The sequence below is a fragment of the Neovison vison genome, chromosome 7 (genome assembly GCF_020171115.1).
Source record: "Neovison vison isolate M4711 chromosome 7, ASM_NN_V1, whole genome shotgun sequence".
NCBI lineage: Eukaryota > Metazoa > Chordata > Mammalia > Carnivora > Mustelidae > Neogale > Neogale vison.
In genome coordinates, this window is record NC_058097.1 from 29,843,654 (window position 1) to 29,860,288 (window position 16,635).

General features: G+C 35.2%; 1 protein-coding gene across 12 annotated transcripts in view; it reads right to left on the reverse strand.

Annotated features, from left to right (window-relative positions):
• Nucleotides 1-16,635, reverse strand: part of CHD9 (chromodomain helicase DNA binding protein 9) — a 224,425-nt gene that overhangs the window by 52,781 nt on the left and 155,009 nt on the right. For all 12 annotated transcript variants that reach the window (XM_044256151.1, XM_044256148.1, XM_044256150.1 and 9 more), the window contains 7 exons: nt 15,576-15,752; nt 14,228-14,371; nt 13,854-14,109; nt 12,124-12,334; nt 9,894-10,089; nt 7,254-7,421; nt 6,370-6,549 (listed from right to left, as the gene is read on the reverse strand). In XM_044256151.1, the coding sequence (XP_044112086.1) occupies nt 6,370-6,549; nt 7,254-7,421; nt 9,894-10,089; nt 12,124-12,334; nt 13,854-14,109; nt 14,228-14,371; nt 15,576-15,752 (1,332 nt within the window). The remainder of the gene's footprint in view (nt 1-6,369; nt 6,550-7,253; nt 7,422-9,893; nt 10,090-12,123; nt 12,335-13,853; nt 14,110-14,227; nt 14,372-15,575; nt 15,753-16,635) is intronic.

Sequence of the window (16,635 nt, forward strand, 5' to 3'; positions counted from 1 at the left end):
TGCTTGCCCCATACAGTTCATTTTCTGGTATACTACTTTATTTCTATCATATTTTTAGATAGATATGCCTCCTAAAGAAAATGTAATACAGGATATGAGGAAAAAAGTCACCATCTGTCTTTACATAAAAAATACTTTTACTTACAACAAAAATACTGCATAGCCATTGTAAAAGTTTAAGAGATTACAGAGGAACAAAAGAAAAAAATAACTGACTTACTTTCTTAAATATTGTAGAAATTATACAGTCTTTTAGTTGGAAGAAACTAGATATTACAGCTCAACACTGGAACTTATAAATAACCATTATTTGCAACTTAAGTTCCTGAAAACAGATATGCCACTTCAAGGAAAGTCATTAAAGTGCTTTATAAAGTGCTTTATAAAGAAGTAGTGAAGATACATGGTGCTTTAAAAAAGAAAGAGCCTGGAAAATGCATGTTAACACTTACAAGAATTAAAGGGATGAATACAGTCACATAATTTTCAAAGGAGAATATAATTCGTAAATGGTTTTAAGATAATGACTAATTATCTGCGATATAATCAAATGATAAAAATCTTCATTAAAAAACCCATTTTGATGGAATTTTAAAATGCAGAAAATTATACATTAAAGAGATAATAAAACAGCTATAAACAAGCAAGCTATTTATGACATTCAAAAGAAGTCTGGAACTCTGAAAATTTGAACACTGGAAAACCGATGATACGAAGGAATTACTGATTGAGATTATGACCTGAGCTGAATGAAATAAAGAGTGAGATGCTCAGCTGACCGCACCACTTAGGGACCCTGATAATTTTATTTTTATTATTTAATTGAACTTAAAAGATTTTAATATTTTATACTTTATATTTATTTATTTATTTTAAAAGATTTTATTTATTTATTTGCGAGAGAGAGAGAGAGAGAGCGCGAGCGAGCACAGGCAGGCAGAGTGGCAGCAGAGGCAGAGGGAGAAGCAGGCTCCCTGCCGAACAAGGAGCCCAATGTGGGACTCGATCCCAGGATGCTGGGATCATGACCTGAGCCAAGGGCAGCCGCTTAACCAACTCAGCCACCCCGGCGTCCCAAAAGATTTTACTTATTTATTTGTTGGAGAGAGAGACAGAGAGAGCAGGAGGCTGAGGGAGAAGAAGGCTCCCCGCTGAGCAGGGAACCTGATGCAGGACTCGATCCCAGGACCCTGGGATCACAACCTGAGCTGAAGGCAGACATTTAACTGACTGAGCCATGCAGGCAACCCTATTTTTAAACATAATAATTAGTACTTTGGCTGTGTTAAAGAAATTTTCATAGATCTTATATATATGTTTGTATATATAATGTCTGGGATTTCCTTTAAAATAATATGGAAGATGGAGAGAGTAATGACGAAGCAAGCTTGGCATGAGTTGATAATTGCTGATAAATGAAGCTAGGTGACAAGGGCATAGGTTTCATTATACCACTGTCTATATTTGTAGTTTGAATTTTTATATTGCATCTAACAAGTAGGAACAAAATTAAAATCCTAAGTGCTTCTTGCTGAACTTTAAGATTCTGTTCATGACACTGCTTACCAAGTAATAAGTACATTCCTTCCATCAAACATGCTTTTGAGGCTGGGTTATTAAGATGCTTGTGTACAGCAAGTGGTGAAATATTATAAATGTTAAATATGTGCATTTTGCTGGCATTTTTATGAAACATAAGTGATGGAAATAAATGTTTTAACAAAATGAATTAAAAAAAATTTTTTTTGCTTGTTCTAAACTATAGCTTTAATATTGGAAAACTACTAAAACTAGGAATTTTTTAAAATAGTAATTTTTAATTTGTTGACATTATGAGTGTGATAGGGTGAGTAATAGCTCCCAAAGATATTTAGGTCCTAATTCCTGGATCCTTGTGAATGTTTATGGCAAAAGAGGCTTGGCAGATGTGATAAAGTTAATAATTTTTGAAATGGGGAGATTAGCCTGTATTATACAGGTGAGCCCTAAATATAATCACAACTGTCCTTATAAGAGGGAAAGAGGAAAAGACTATGTGACAACAAAAGCAGAGATTGGAATAATATGGTCACAAGCGACAAAATGTAGGCACTTGTAAAAGCTGGAAGAGATAACAAAAAGATTCCCCCCTAGAGCATCGGAAGAAACCAGCCCTACTGACACCTTGAGTTTTAGCCCTAGAAGACTCATTTTGGACTTCTGACATCCACAAGTATAAGAGAATAATTTGTGTTCTGGTTATTTGTTACAGGGGCAACAGAAATAATACAATGAGATACCTCTTAATGATAAACCACTCATAATACAAACTCATATCCAACTTAAAAAGAACACAGGCTAACTAGCCTAATGAAATGAAAAGTAGTAGCCCTCATCATCTGCATGACAATCAAAGTGTTACGAATGACTATAAGGAACAGACATTTAACTTTACTCAAGTAATTCCTAAACCATGAGGGGATGTCTAACTGTTAATTCAGAAATGAATTTTTCTTAAGTGAGGACATAGGACATCCATACTTTCAAATCTTCATTACTATAAACTCTTCAATTTCCAGAAACACTGAAAAGTTCACTGAAGTTCATAGGGTTTTATTTTATATTATAGTTTCATTGATACTTGCTTCTTGAGATTTAACAGATCTGGCAAATGAGCATCTGCTTTACATGGGCATTGAATACGAAAAGCCGTTAAAGAGAAACAATTAGATTTTTGAAATCAAGCTTATGGTTGCTAACCTTAAAAAAAATTTTATGTTGCCGTAGATAATTGCTTTTATTCTGCTACCAGATAACTACTGATAATTAAAATAATTTACCTGGAAGAAACTATACATCACAATTCAGTAGCTTCTGTTATATTCATTATAAGAAAAATGATACATTTATTTTTCAAATAAAATTAAAAAAAAACTTCTAAAGAATTCTAGACACTATTGTTAAATGACATATAACCTATTTTGAAGATGACTTCCAAAATTCTCAAGGACTGTAATGAATGCCTACAGAAATAAAATTCCTATTGTAGAAGATGTCATCGTACAGGTATACTGATTACTTCCAAATGTTAAATCTTAATATCCTAATTCCTCTAAAAATATTTTTCTTTAAATGTTTTCCCTCAATCATTAAATCCTTTTATTATTTACAAGGGAAGACTTTTTATTTTTATTATTACTTTAATTCTGTTATGTTAGTCACCATATATCATTTTTTTTTCTTTTTTTTAAAGATTTTTTACTTATTTATTTGACAGAGAGAGAGAACACAAGTAGGCAGAGCAGCAGACAGAGGGAGAGGGAGAAGCAGACTCTTTGCTGAGCAGGGAGCCTGACGTGGGCTTGATCCCAGGACCCTGAGATCATGACCTGAGCTGAAGGCAGAGGCTTAACCCACTGAGCCACCCAGGCACCCGCATCATTAGTTTTTGATGTAGTGTTCCATGATTCATTGTTTGTGTAGGGAAGACTTTTTAAATGCAGAAATCCATCTTCCTACATCAGAAGGTAGCAGAAGGACAGTGGGCGCCACAGAAGGGCCCTTACAAATAAGCAATTCACTGAAGCTTGATACACAGACTGCTTTGTTTTTGTGAATTAAGCAATTCAAAGTCTTGTTCTCTACCAGAAAATACAGAAATCAAATGAGAAAAATTTTCTCTATTTCTTGGGTCCACCTGATTGCCCTTACAAAAATATCTCAAAACAAGGTTTAGGTGATAGAACCACTTACAAATGAAGCTACCAATACTGAGTTTTATTTGCTGGATAGGTACTAAGTCTAAATAAAGAGTCTTATTATGTACTCTGCATATATAGAGCTTTTCATAAAAAAAAACTTTGATAATGCAAAGAAAGACTGAAATTACTTCATGTATCCAAACCACTTTAAAACAATTAAACATAGAGGAAATCTTTGGAAATTCCAGAGAAAGTCTAAAATACTATCAACTTTGCACCTTTGGTACCCCTGTACCGAGGTGCCGTATTCTAATATGCCAAATGTCCACCATACAGTGGCATTCGCTCACAACAGTGGAAATGAACAAATTCCAAGACAACTACAGGCAAACTCTCTGGACTTCCTCAACCACTGAAGTACCTCTTCAGTCAGCCTTCTTTTCAAATACAAATTACTCCACGGTCTGAGGGTTTTTCAAATAGAAATTTAAATGTTTAAGTATTTCACATTCTTACAGCACAGCTGGTTATGATTAGAGTATACTTGAAATAAAATAATACTCATACAGCACTTCACTATAAAGTGGAAAAGGCCAAGCAAGATTATGACGCTCTCCTCTTCAAAGACAAGAAAGTCTCTTAAAGGTTAATTAATTGTCCAAGGTCACTCAGCTTATGAGTCAGAATTCAAACTCTAGTGTACTGGTTTTCCATAACGATTTTCGTTAACACCGTACATGAGGAAACTTGGAATCACATGTGGTCATTAAACACTTTACTCATGTCTACATTAATTAAAATAGAAAAAAAAAAAAAACCTTTAAGGAGAGTATCACTAGGCGCAGCGTAACCAACAAAGGTGATTTCTGTACTATCTGCACAGTGTGTTGACAACTTGGGTATAGCCAAGGAATCCCAAGTAAACAAGATTTCTCATGAAAGAAGTTAGAGTCCAATGGTGACCAGTTGTAGTTCTCAGCCTTATTCTTCTGCAGTGTTCTTTTTGTTTCCACAATACTACTTTCTTCTGATTTCTTCTCTGTGAACTCTCAAATCTGTCTGTTTCCTAGGCAACTCTCCTGGATACCTCCACCTGAATCCCCTGTAAGTGCCACAAATACAACAGCCTCCGGTATTTTGTTTTCTCCACATAAACTTCCTTCTCGTGAATTCTCTAGCTTACTTAATGATTCCATGACCCTGCATACTATTTGAGCCAGAAATCTTCAAGTCCCTTTGACTCCCCACTTCCATACATTTCTAACGGGTCATCAATTCCCGTTGATTCAAGTGGTGCTCCACTACCCTAGTCACCCATCACCATATCCGATATAAGCCTCTTACCTGGTATCCTTGCCTCCAGTTCTCCTTTCAAACTCATTCTCCACACTGCTGCTAGAGTTAAACTCCTCAACTGCATTCATTATGTCCATTTTCTGCTTGAAGGGATTTAAAAGCTTTTTAACTGCCTCAGGATCAAGTTCAAATTCCTCAAAATGGAATTTTTTCGAGTCCTTCACAATTTGGGTCTGACCTCTCTAATCCCTTCATTTTTATCTCCATTTAATTCACCCTGTGCATCTATAATGCCTGTACCATATTCCTTCAAATCTTACTTGTACTTTAGGAACACACGACTCATTTCTGTGACTCTCCCTGTAACACAGTGAAACTCACGCTTCCTTCAAGACCCAGCTCAGATGTGATTTTCTCTGCCAAGGCTTTCCTGAGTCTCTGGCTCTTCTATTTTATGCAAAGTTAATCATCTCCTTCTTTGCTTTTTTTCAGCAACTAGAATCCTTTCATTCTAGTATTCCCAGGATGTAGCAAGGTACCTGACACGTGATTTCATTAGTTTGCTGAATGAATGCAAGAGAAAAGTTTTCACTGGAAGACTGATATTACTTTGGGTGCAATATCTACACTATTTGCTCTAAAACAGAATTCTCCTAAAGATAAAGAGACTCTTCTGGAGTGAAAGTGGAGAGGAGGATACAGAAAGGAAAGGAAGGGGAAAAGAGAAAACCTGTATGAACCACTGCAGATGACAAAATACTGCAATAAGAAACTCTTAAGATAAATACAAGATATAGGTTTACCCCATATCTCTTTGTAAAAAAAAAAGGGGGGGTGGTGGTGGTGGTGGTGAATATAAAGGCAGTTAGTAAACTTTTGAAATGTTTTCCCAAAATAAGGTAGACTGTTATGAATACTTCCTTTCAAGACACCAATTTCGTTTTACCCTCCCCAAATTAGATTTAAGTATTTAAGATGAAATTAGAAATCCTTTCTCTTCTTTAAATACTTTAAATTATAGTCAGTTAATTTAAGATGAGTTAACCTCCTACACTATTACCCACATTTTGCTCTGGCTTCAGCATGTATGTTCTTTAATTTCTAAATCTGGTTTTAAATGTTCTATTCTGATTAATGCATAGAACGATTTTTGGTTATTATACTTACTCCATTTCACTAGGATCAGAAGAGTGCATGTGAAATTTGATATCAGAGGTCAGAAAAAAAAATGAAGGAAAAGAAAATATAACCTTCTGCTTCTAAGCTAATTTACTTTATTTAAATATTAAGTATGTTTAATATATACTCTGCAAATAATTACTAGACTAAAAGAGGGAATTTTTTTTAATTGTCAACATTACTAGTATATTTATAAAATATCACTCACTGTTACCTTGGCAAATGTTGACCCACGTCCTTCTGACTCAATTGTTATAGTTTTCGTCCGACGTAGTAAAATCTGATCGATATCCTCCTCACAGAATTTAGAGCCTTCATCTTCTTCCTCCATAATGGCACCGTAAGCACCTCTTCGAAGCAGATCTTCTATTTCCTTTTTGGAAAGCTGTTGAATCTAAAGAGAAAATAATTTTGGTAACTGTATTATTATGCAGTTCCTAAAATGAGAAAACCATCCCCCCAAATTTCCAAAAAGTACACAGAGTCAAGTTTAAACTGCCTCTGGGGTTTATCATATATACAAGAGAGAATTCTCTGAAAGAACACATTGAAGCTGCTGACTTCTTTCTTATTATCTTTAAAGTAGTATTTGTCATGTGCCTCTAATAGCTTCAGTTATGACAAAGCCTATGGGGCAGATAACCTCTGAAGGTTCTTTTTAATACTAGGATTCTATAGCTGTTACAAGCACTAGATATAGGGTAACAATCTTGAGGGGAAAACATGCTCCCCAAAATCACATAAAACAAAACAAAGCCAATGCCAGTAGTCTGACACAAAAATTTGAAAAAGCTGTTTACAGAAATAATGCAGAAAAATTCACAAATTCTGTTTTGCTATGCCATGATACAAACATCCTAAAAGCAAAGCAAAGAAGTTCAGCCTTGAAAACATTCTTAGAATTCATGAGCACTGGAGCAATACAGACAGGACAGAATTCATAAGCATTAACTAAATACAGGTCTATTCTGAAATGCCTCCTTACATGAAAGTATTTCACATTCAGTATGGATCAAAATTAAATGATATACTACCTGAAGTTAAAATTAAATGCAAGTAAGAACACAAACACTGCAAGTGAAAAGAAAATATACATACACCACCAACATTACTTTCTCTTCCACTCATGCTCTGTAACACAGCCTTATCTAGACCCAGTTTCAGACTGGCTCGGTCAAACATCTCTCTCTCATATGAGTTACGAGTTACTAGTCGGTAGACTTTAACTGCTTTATTCTGACCAATTCTGTGGCAACGAGCTTGGGCCTATAAAAAATGAAGTTACAGATTCAGTTTACTTTACAAAGTAGCACAAAGGGGATTACACAAAAGGCATTTAACAATAGACTATCTCAATGGAATATATAAGTATGGAAGAATTTTTAGAAACTCTTGCTATAGAATTGGCTATAACCTTTTTCTAGAAATTAAGGTAGTGCTTACTAAAATGAGAAATGATTCCATAATCAGCAGTAAGTTAAAATTTAAGCTTGTATTTCAGAGAATATAAATAAATCCATGAAGAATTAACGTTTTTGAAAAGGGTATCATCAAAATACCTTTAGACAGGAATGTAAACTGCTATGAACAGATTATTTTTAGCTGCTGACAACTCAACCTTTAAACTTAAAACATAACTCTGAATTTCTTGAGTTTTTTCTACTACATTATCAATACAATTTTCAATACATTTTAGTTATGCTGGGTAATTTGGAGGGGGATAAAAACTTAAGGTGAGTCTCTCCAGAGACATAATTTTACCTAAACGAGGAAGGAACTAATTAGTTAATATGCATATGTATTGGAAGTAGAGACCTCAGAGATTATATAAGAACTTTATTTTTTTCAGAGAGGGGGGAGAAAGTGAGAGAGAGAGAAAGGGGGGCAGGGGCAGGAGAGGGAGAGAAAGTCTTATGCAGGCTCCACACCAACCTGGAGGCTGAGGCTCGATAACCCTGAGGTCATGATTTGAGCTGAAATCAAGAGTTGGACGCTTACCCATCTGAACCACCAAGTGCCCCAAGAACTTCTTATTTTATCTTGGGGTTCCACAAAACTTAAAATTTATGTTTTAAATTTAGACTCTAAAGGTTTCAAGGAATCAGTGGCTTTCTCACAAATTGCTAATCACCTTCCCATTATCTTCAGAAGACTAAATTATAATTTGTGGCTTTAAACTTACAGGTGGCATTGATGCTATACTCTGTTGACATCTTGATTCTATCATATGCTCTTTGTGCTTTTTACAACTCGGAATTGTGGGTGAACAACCTTGCTCCAGGTGTAGGGCAAGTGTAAGAGGCCAAATTTTTCATTGGTCTATGAAGGCCAGATTTACATTAGCAGTAAGTAGGAAAAAACCAAGTGAGAGGAAGAAATTGGGGAGTCTGATACAGTTTTTCCAGTTTCTCCTCAGGTTCTATCATGTGATTTTATTTTAGATTAACTTTTAGAACATCAAATGTGCTGTAGGCTGTGTAAGTATAAACATGCATCCAAAAGGCAAAAAATTATAATTTGGGTTTCTCTTAGAGACTGGTAAACTACACCCTGTGGACCAAAACTGGCCTGCCAACTAAGAATGGCTTCTACGCTTTTAAGGGACCATAAACACAAATGACAAAGCACGTGTGGCAGACTTCTTATGTAATCCACAAAAGCCTCAAATACTTGCTACCTGGCCTTCTACAGGAAGAGTTTGTCGCTGGTCTATTAATTTTGGATCTTTGATATTTTGAACTAGATTACATATAGTTACACAAATGAGAGGTTAAAACCTTATTTTTTATTGAGCTAGGTATATTCTCAGTAAAAATTTACCATATTTGGTATGATAACAGCTTAAAGTAATAATATTAACTATAATACAACAAAGTCTACCATGAAAAATAAAAGAATTTCTTAATCTTTGTTCTCATATCTATCCCAGATGCTAACCTTCTACAAACTTTGATGCTATTTCAATACCCTACTAATATGAATACTCCTGTTTCTATGAGGTCCAAGTACTATCTTAACTTAGATGTGTATCTTAAATTTTTACAGTATTTCATAAAAAGGCACAGTCTATTAGGTCTTAATTCTATGCAGATGATACTATATTGATAATTGAGAAGATGAAAGTAAGATAAGTGCTTATTTTTCAGAAAGTAAGATTCTGAAGTTTTTATTTATTATAAAGAACTTTAAAAAAAGGATTTATTTATTTATTTAAGAGAGAGGGAGGGAGAGAGGGATGGAGAGAGGGCGGGAAGGGGAGAGAGAGAGAACGAGTGAGCGAGAGCACACACTTGTGCATGTGGGGCAAGGGAGGGGCAGAGGGAGAGAGAAACTCAAGTGGGTTCCACGTTGAGTGTAGAGCCCAAGGTAGGCCTCAATCTTTACCACCCTAAGATCAGCACCTGAGCTGAAACCAAGCAGACACTTAACCAACTGAGCCACCCAGGTGCCCCACAAAGAAGTCACTCTTAAAGCTTAGGCCTCTCTCAAATTTACATAATATACTTCAAACAAATATTGTACTCAAGTAGATAAACCTACTTAGAAGACACATAATCTAGATAAGTATATTTTCTTGTCATTAAAATTAAGATAATTTAATCTATTTGATTTGGCAGAGATATTCCTTAGGGAAACATACATGTTCGTTTGTTCAGAAAAAAAAAAGAGGTTGAGGATCAAAAACAGTTCTAGGAATGAAAAAAGAAATTTAATTCTTTTGCCAAGCAATGTATTTACCTGCAGGTCATTCTGAGGATTCCAATCAGAATCAAAAATTATACACGTATCAGCAGCAGTTAGGTTGATGCCCAACCCACCAGCTCGGGTACACAGAAGGAAAACAAATCGATCTGAATCAGGTTTACTAAATCGATCTATAGCAGCTTGTCGAAGATTCCCTCTAACCCTTCCATCGATTCGTTCATATAAGTATCTATCAAATGAAATGTCATAAATTTAGTTAGATGAATATAATGAAAATAAAGACACAGTCTATCAAATGTAAAGTCAGTTTCCTTGCAACATTATGTTTACTATAAAATTAAGAGGCAATATCACCCCAACTAGTTTCTATGGTTTTATAATTCTCAGTGCTGGTGGTAGGGAGGAAACACAAGTAATATAAAGATACAAAATCTCTGCATTCCTCTTGTATAGGTAAAATGCCATCACAATGAATATCATTTTCAGAAGCTGGAATTAAACACGCAAATACTACCTTGCTGACCTCATTATGATGTAGTATATAATGACTTTTTTTTTTTTTTTATAAAAAGCAAAGACTTTCATAGAAGTTCAAGAAGCCTACCAATGTTTCTCTGTCTCAATCATGTTAATCTCTTAAGATATACTTTTTTTTTTTTTTTGAGATTTTATTTATTTGAAAGATCAAGAGAGAGCAAGAAAAAGTGCAAGCAGAGGGAGGGAGAAGCAGACTCCCGGTGAGCAGGAAGCATGACCATGGGGCTAATCCCAGGACCCTAGGAACATGATGTGAGTTGAAGGCAGAGGCTTAACCCACTAAGCCACCCAGGCACCCATCTCAAGATGTACTTGATTGTAAACTGTATCTACCAAGGGCGAACTGAAATACTAATTTTTTTTTCAACTTTTTAAATAAGTACTTATTGAAAATATTTGAAAATAGTAAGGCTTTTTGCCTCATTTAACAGATTTTCAAGATATTAACAATATTTGAAACATTAAGAATTTAGGTAAAAAACCCTGTTGTCTAGAACATTCTAAAACTTGCTGTAGAATGCCATTTCTTTAGAGTGAATTACTGTTAAGCAGTTAATTTTTACCTTTTTTATCTTTCCTCATTTACATAAAATTCAGAAATGGACAGCCATTAATAAAATTAAACTATATAAAAATTTAGAAACTAGAAGAAGAATACACAGGATATTTGCCACACCTCTTCTGGTTCAAGACATTTCTTTACAAAAAGAATTTATTAGAGTCTCAGGAGGAGCTCACTGTTGTCTCCAGTACCTGTGAGATGGGGTGTGACTTCTAATAATGTGACATTAAAGATATTTGGGGTTTTCCATGAAGTTCATCTTTATCTTATAAAGTTCTTTGTATCAGGAAATCAGGAAAGAGTAAGAATAGCTATTTTTAGGAATACTGAAATTTTATCTTCCTTCTTACTTACGTGATATGAAGTTGGGAATAAAATACATTTTGGAATTAGACTAAAGAGTAAAACACTGACACTAAAAACAGAACTAGAAATAAATGAAAAATAAAAATGAACTGCACAACTTCTGATAACCTAAATTACTACAGACCTTTACTTATATATAAGGGTCAAAACCAAAATCTACAGTCACATCTTTAGATTCCCTTTCAGGGTCACATGTTGGTATCTGACTGGAGCACTAACGTTATGAGAAAATAACCCACGATGAATATCCTATTCATCTAGATCCTAGTTAGACAGTATTGAAGACTATCTTATCATCATGCACCAAAACAAAATCAAACCCCACATGAAACAAATGAGAAAAGACTGAAAGCATGAACAAGGGTCAAATGGTATACAGTGAGAGTCAAAGTGTAGCAAGTTCAGGTTCTCATTCCAACAATGAAAGATGTGAAAAGGTACCGAACCTTTTTTAATTTTTGAAGATGGTTCATTTAAAGTATCATTACTGCAAGATTTACAAATCAAGTAAGATGGATACTAATAAACCCACTCTTAAGTCAACAAATACTTGTCAATTTACAAGGGTTTCTTCATCAATCTCCTTAGCCCCGCCTACTATTTGCAACATATGCAGGTTAGAGGAACACCTGACCCATAATCGTAAACTACCTTTACTCAGATTTAAATGGGTTCTTACCTAGATAAAGAGCAATAGATGCAATAAAGACAGATTACAGTACAATGATGCAAAATCCTGAATAGCATATCCTTCGTGTAATTCACAGTGTAATTCAGTAGATGAATCCTATGTCTTACCTTTTATGAATGAGATAGTCCTCCAGGATGTCCAGGCAGCGTACCATCTGAGAGAAGATGAGCACTTTATGACCGCCGGCTTTCATTTTGGGAAGCAATTTATCAATAAGGACCAATTTACCAGCAGACTGGATCATTGCTTGAAGATGAAAATCAGAAGCAGCTGGATTATATGTATCTCTAAATTCTCCAAGTATTTTCTCCTCAGCACCTGCCAAAGAAACATAAGACGATAGCAACAGTGCACAGATACAGACAACCCCTGGTTGCTTTCTTTTTAAAAAAATGACATTAGTGCTCCTCTGGGCTTCTGTAATACATTAAAACTTTCTGATGACAAGTATACTGTTTTCATTAGAATTATTTATGTTTGTGGCTAAACACCCATCAACACTAGACTATAATTCCACTGAGATGTGGACAATGTCTTAGAGCAACTTTTGGTCTCTCTAGACCTCTGGCTTAATGCCCTATATAAATTTATGTTTGCTAAAAGTTTAATGAATGCTATTAGGGAAAGAATTAATGAAAATGTGGTTCTAACCTACATGAGTAAACATGTATTTTTAAACAAACACCTCCTGTTTAAACACCAATACAACAGTGATCCTCACGAAAGGGTGATCATAATCAATCTGGATGTGTCTATGGGTATCCTGCTGGCCATCAAAACAAGGAAACAAGTACAATTAAAAGGGAAGTCAGTTATAGGTCTTTGTGATGCATTCTTCCTCAGAGAGTCCAATCAGCATTAAAGGCTCTCTACCTTCCCTCCACCTATCTGGTCATTAAATAATAGGATTGCAAGAGAGTGAGCTCCAGGGCTAAGAAACCACAGGTCCTGGATAAAGATGGAAATATAGTCTCAGGAATGAGTGAAAAGATACACAGAGAGAGCACTAGCAAAGAACCTAATAAGACCTTAAAAAGTAACATTACTATAGTCCAAAAGCTGAGACACTAACTGGAGACCTGGACTGGCTGGAAAGAGACTGGCCGGTGGGTGGGGGGGGGTAGGAATCCAGAGGCCCAAAGGTAGACTCTGCTGTCTTTGCCCAGGAGGAGGATTCAACAGGACAAGGAAATCCAGTCCAGGTTAGACTGAATGCCAGTCCAGTTCCAGTAAGCTGGCATGCAACTGATCATGGGGTGCCCTCATTCTGAAACACCTGTACCCCCTCAGAGCACCAGAGTGGGGAGCTGGAGCATTGCTGCCTTTCCTTGTAACAGCCATTGCAGCCATAGTGGGTTTTTGTTTTTAAAGATTTTTTATTTATTTATTTGACAGGCAGAGATCACAAGCAGGCAGAGAGGCAGGCAGAGAGAGAGAGGAGGAAGCAGGTTCCCCGCCGAGCAGAGAGCCCGATGCGGGGCTCGATCCCAGGACCCTGGGATCACGACCCGAGCCAAAGGCAGAGGATTTAACCACTGAGCCACCCAGGTGCCCCAGGTTGTTTTTTTTTTAATTTTTAAAGATTTTATTTATTTATCTGACAGACAGAGATCACAAGTAGGCAGAGAGGCAGGCAGAGAGAGGAGGAAGCAGGCTCCCCGCTGAGCAGAGAGCCCGACGTGGGGCTAGATCCCAGGACGCTGGGATCATGACCTGAGCCGAAGGCAGAGGCTTTAAACCCACTGAGCACCCCCCCTTTAGCCCCCCCCAGTGGGTTTTTAAAATTTTTTTTTAAATTCATGAGTATTTGTTCAAGGAAATAATCCTTTTTAGCTACCTTTGATAAGATACGGATGATTACAGCATTTCCTGAGCTCCATCATGGTATTGACCAAGTTAGGGACATTAGTCTGCCCTGCTCCTTTGGATAAAAATGAGAAGTTCTTCTCCAAAATAGCCCGGTAGTATTTCTTCTGAATGTTAGTAAGTTCTACTTCAATGATGGTTTCTTCCTTTGGTGCCAGCTTCTTTTCCACATCTTCTTTCAATCTTCTCAACATCATTGGCTTTAGAATAGCCTGAAGTTTCTGCACCTGCATAAGAAAAGGATGAAAAGATGTAACACGTATGCACATGCAGTTACAAACTCACATACACAATCACAGTGATAAGAGGGTTGATGGTCTTATTTACAAAGACCAATGAGGATACCTGCTCCTCTGTTTTCAGATCCCCAAATTCTTGCATAAATGTTGATTCAGAAGGAAACCTTAAAGGTTCCAGAAAGTGAAGAAGACTGAACAGTTCTTCTACTGTATTTTGGAGAGGTGTGCCAGTCAGAAGCACCTTGTGTTCCTACATAAATCAAGAATAATTCATGTCAAACACCACAGGACTAAAGTTATATGAAAGCTGATATAGGTTATTAAATATTCAGTGTTTCAAAAGCAAGTATTTTTCTAACCACAATTTTTAAGAGTCAATTCAAAATACATCTCTACTTAAGAATTAATTTACTTTCTCAATCACCTTTTAAAAACTCTGTATCATTCTTGTAATACTTGACTTAGCATGCTATTTTTACCTATTCAAGAATGCTTTTAAGAGAAAGATTCTAAATAATTAAGCAAATTTTAGATTTTCTCAAAGAAACAGGCCTGAAAAAAGAACAAAGAAGGCATTTGTTTCTTTTGTAGTCAACAAGTCTTGATATGGCAATTTGTATACAAAATTGTTCTCATTCTTTATAATTTGGTTAATCATCACTTGACTTTTCACACAAGAACAATTCTCAAATCATTAAGGCTATAACGTAACACTATGAAGAGCTGATTGGAATATGCTTTTACACTAGACTTGTAATACAATATTGTAATACCTTAAATATAATAGTAATAAAATTAAATATTTTTGATGATAGTATAAATTATCATTTAAATTTAACAACATCTCTAAATATTTCTAAATATCTAAATATTCTAAATATCTCTAAATATTTATTCTAAATATCTCTAAATATTTAACAATATCTCTAAATATTAAAAAATAAAATAATAAAATCTCTAAATTTCTACATGTATGTGTGTATGTGCATATGTATGTATATACTGGCAAAAGTTTAGTTTAGAAAGATACACATCAGTCCGTAAATCCTGGAGTGGAGAGTGAACTGGGGATGGGCATCGATAGAAAGGAAGTAAAAAAGGGTGCTTCAATGTTCTATGGAATGTAGTTCTGCATACTGGAGTCATTTGTTCAAGTGTTCATGTACTAATTCTGTCACTGTAATTAAATGAAACTATTAAACATGCAAAAGACTAATTTGGAATAAGCAAACACACTAGTAAGAAGACTTTTAAAAATCTCATTTATTAATTATAACCAACATATGCAGAGCATATGGAATTCTTTTCCTTAGTAATTAAAACAAAAGAAAACACAACAAAACTCAAAGATAAAATTCAGATAGATATATAATCTAAAAAGGAGTGCCTTTATCTAACCTTTCACTATGTAGCTAAGAAACTGCACTAAGTAATAATAATGATAAGTTACTTACCAGATTCATGAGTTTCAGACCTTCTAGAAGTTTACAATTTTTATTTTTTAACCTATGTGCTTCATCAATAATCACACATCGCCATTCAATTGCATTAAGTTCTCCACAGCCACCAAGAATCATTTCAAAAGTGGTGATGATGGCTTGGAATCTGTAAGCTCCTCGAATGATACGCCCCTAGAAATTTATTATCAAATACAATAATTTGCTAGAATGTCTTCATCACAATTTTTAATTCCTGTCAAATAGCATAAAAATACATCTAATGACATCTGCTATAAAAGATTTTCCACTTGAATTTTTATATATGCACACATGCCCTTGAAATGAGGGATTTTAATGTTAAAACTGTATGAAATTGTAGTGTTTTCAAGAATGTAAAAAATTGTGCCAAGACAATTATTTAATTTATAATTATATTCAAATAAGTATTCTCTGATAAAGTGTTTTATAAATATTAGGTGATATAGTAACAATTTTAGATCAAGGAAGAAATGACCATTACAAAATTTGGACAATGAAATTTCAGTTTTAATGTTTATTACTTATATCCGTGAGTTTACACATACAATAGCAAATCAAGAGTTACTATCAAAATTAGCCACCTGAGTAGTTTATTTAGCAAATATTTATCGAGTGTCTATGTGCCAGAACCTGTTCTAGATGCTGGAGATAATAGTAAACAAAACAGACAAAAATAATTATCCAAGGAGAACTTATAGTCCAATGGTTCAAATGTAAGACATAGTCGATAAGAAAAAAAAGCAAACTAAAAAAAAAGTCAGAAAGTGATAGAGCTGTGGAATAAAATAAAACAGGGATGAAGAATAAGTATGGGGTCAAAGGTGATCACTGAAATTTTATGGATTGGCTGGGAAGCCATGACTGAGAGGTGACTTTGGAACAAAGTCCTGAAGATGAGAGAGATCCCGAAGATCCAGGTGATACCCAGAGATCTAAAGCAGAGAATATTCTTGGAAGAAGTATCAAGTGTGAGCCCTAAAGTGGAAGTATCTGTGGCAATCTTCGCATGGTAAGAATGCTAGAGAGGTTGAAACCC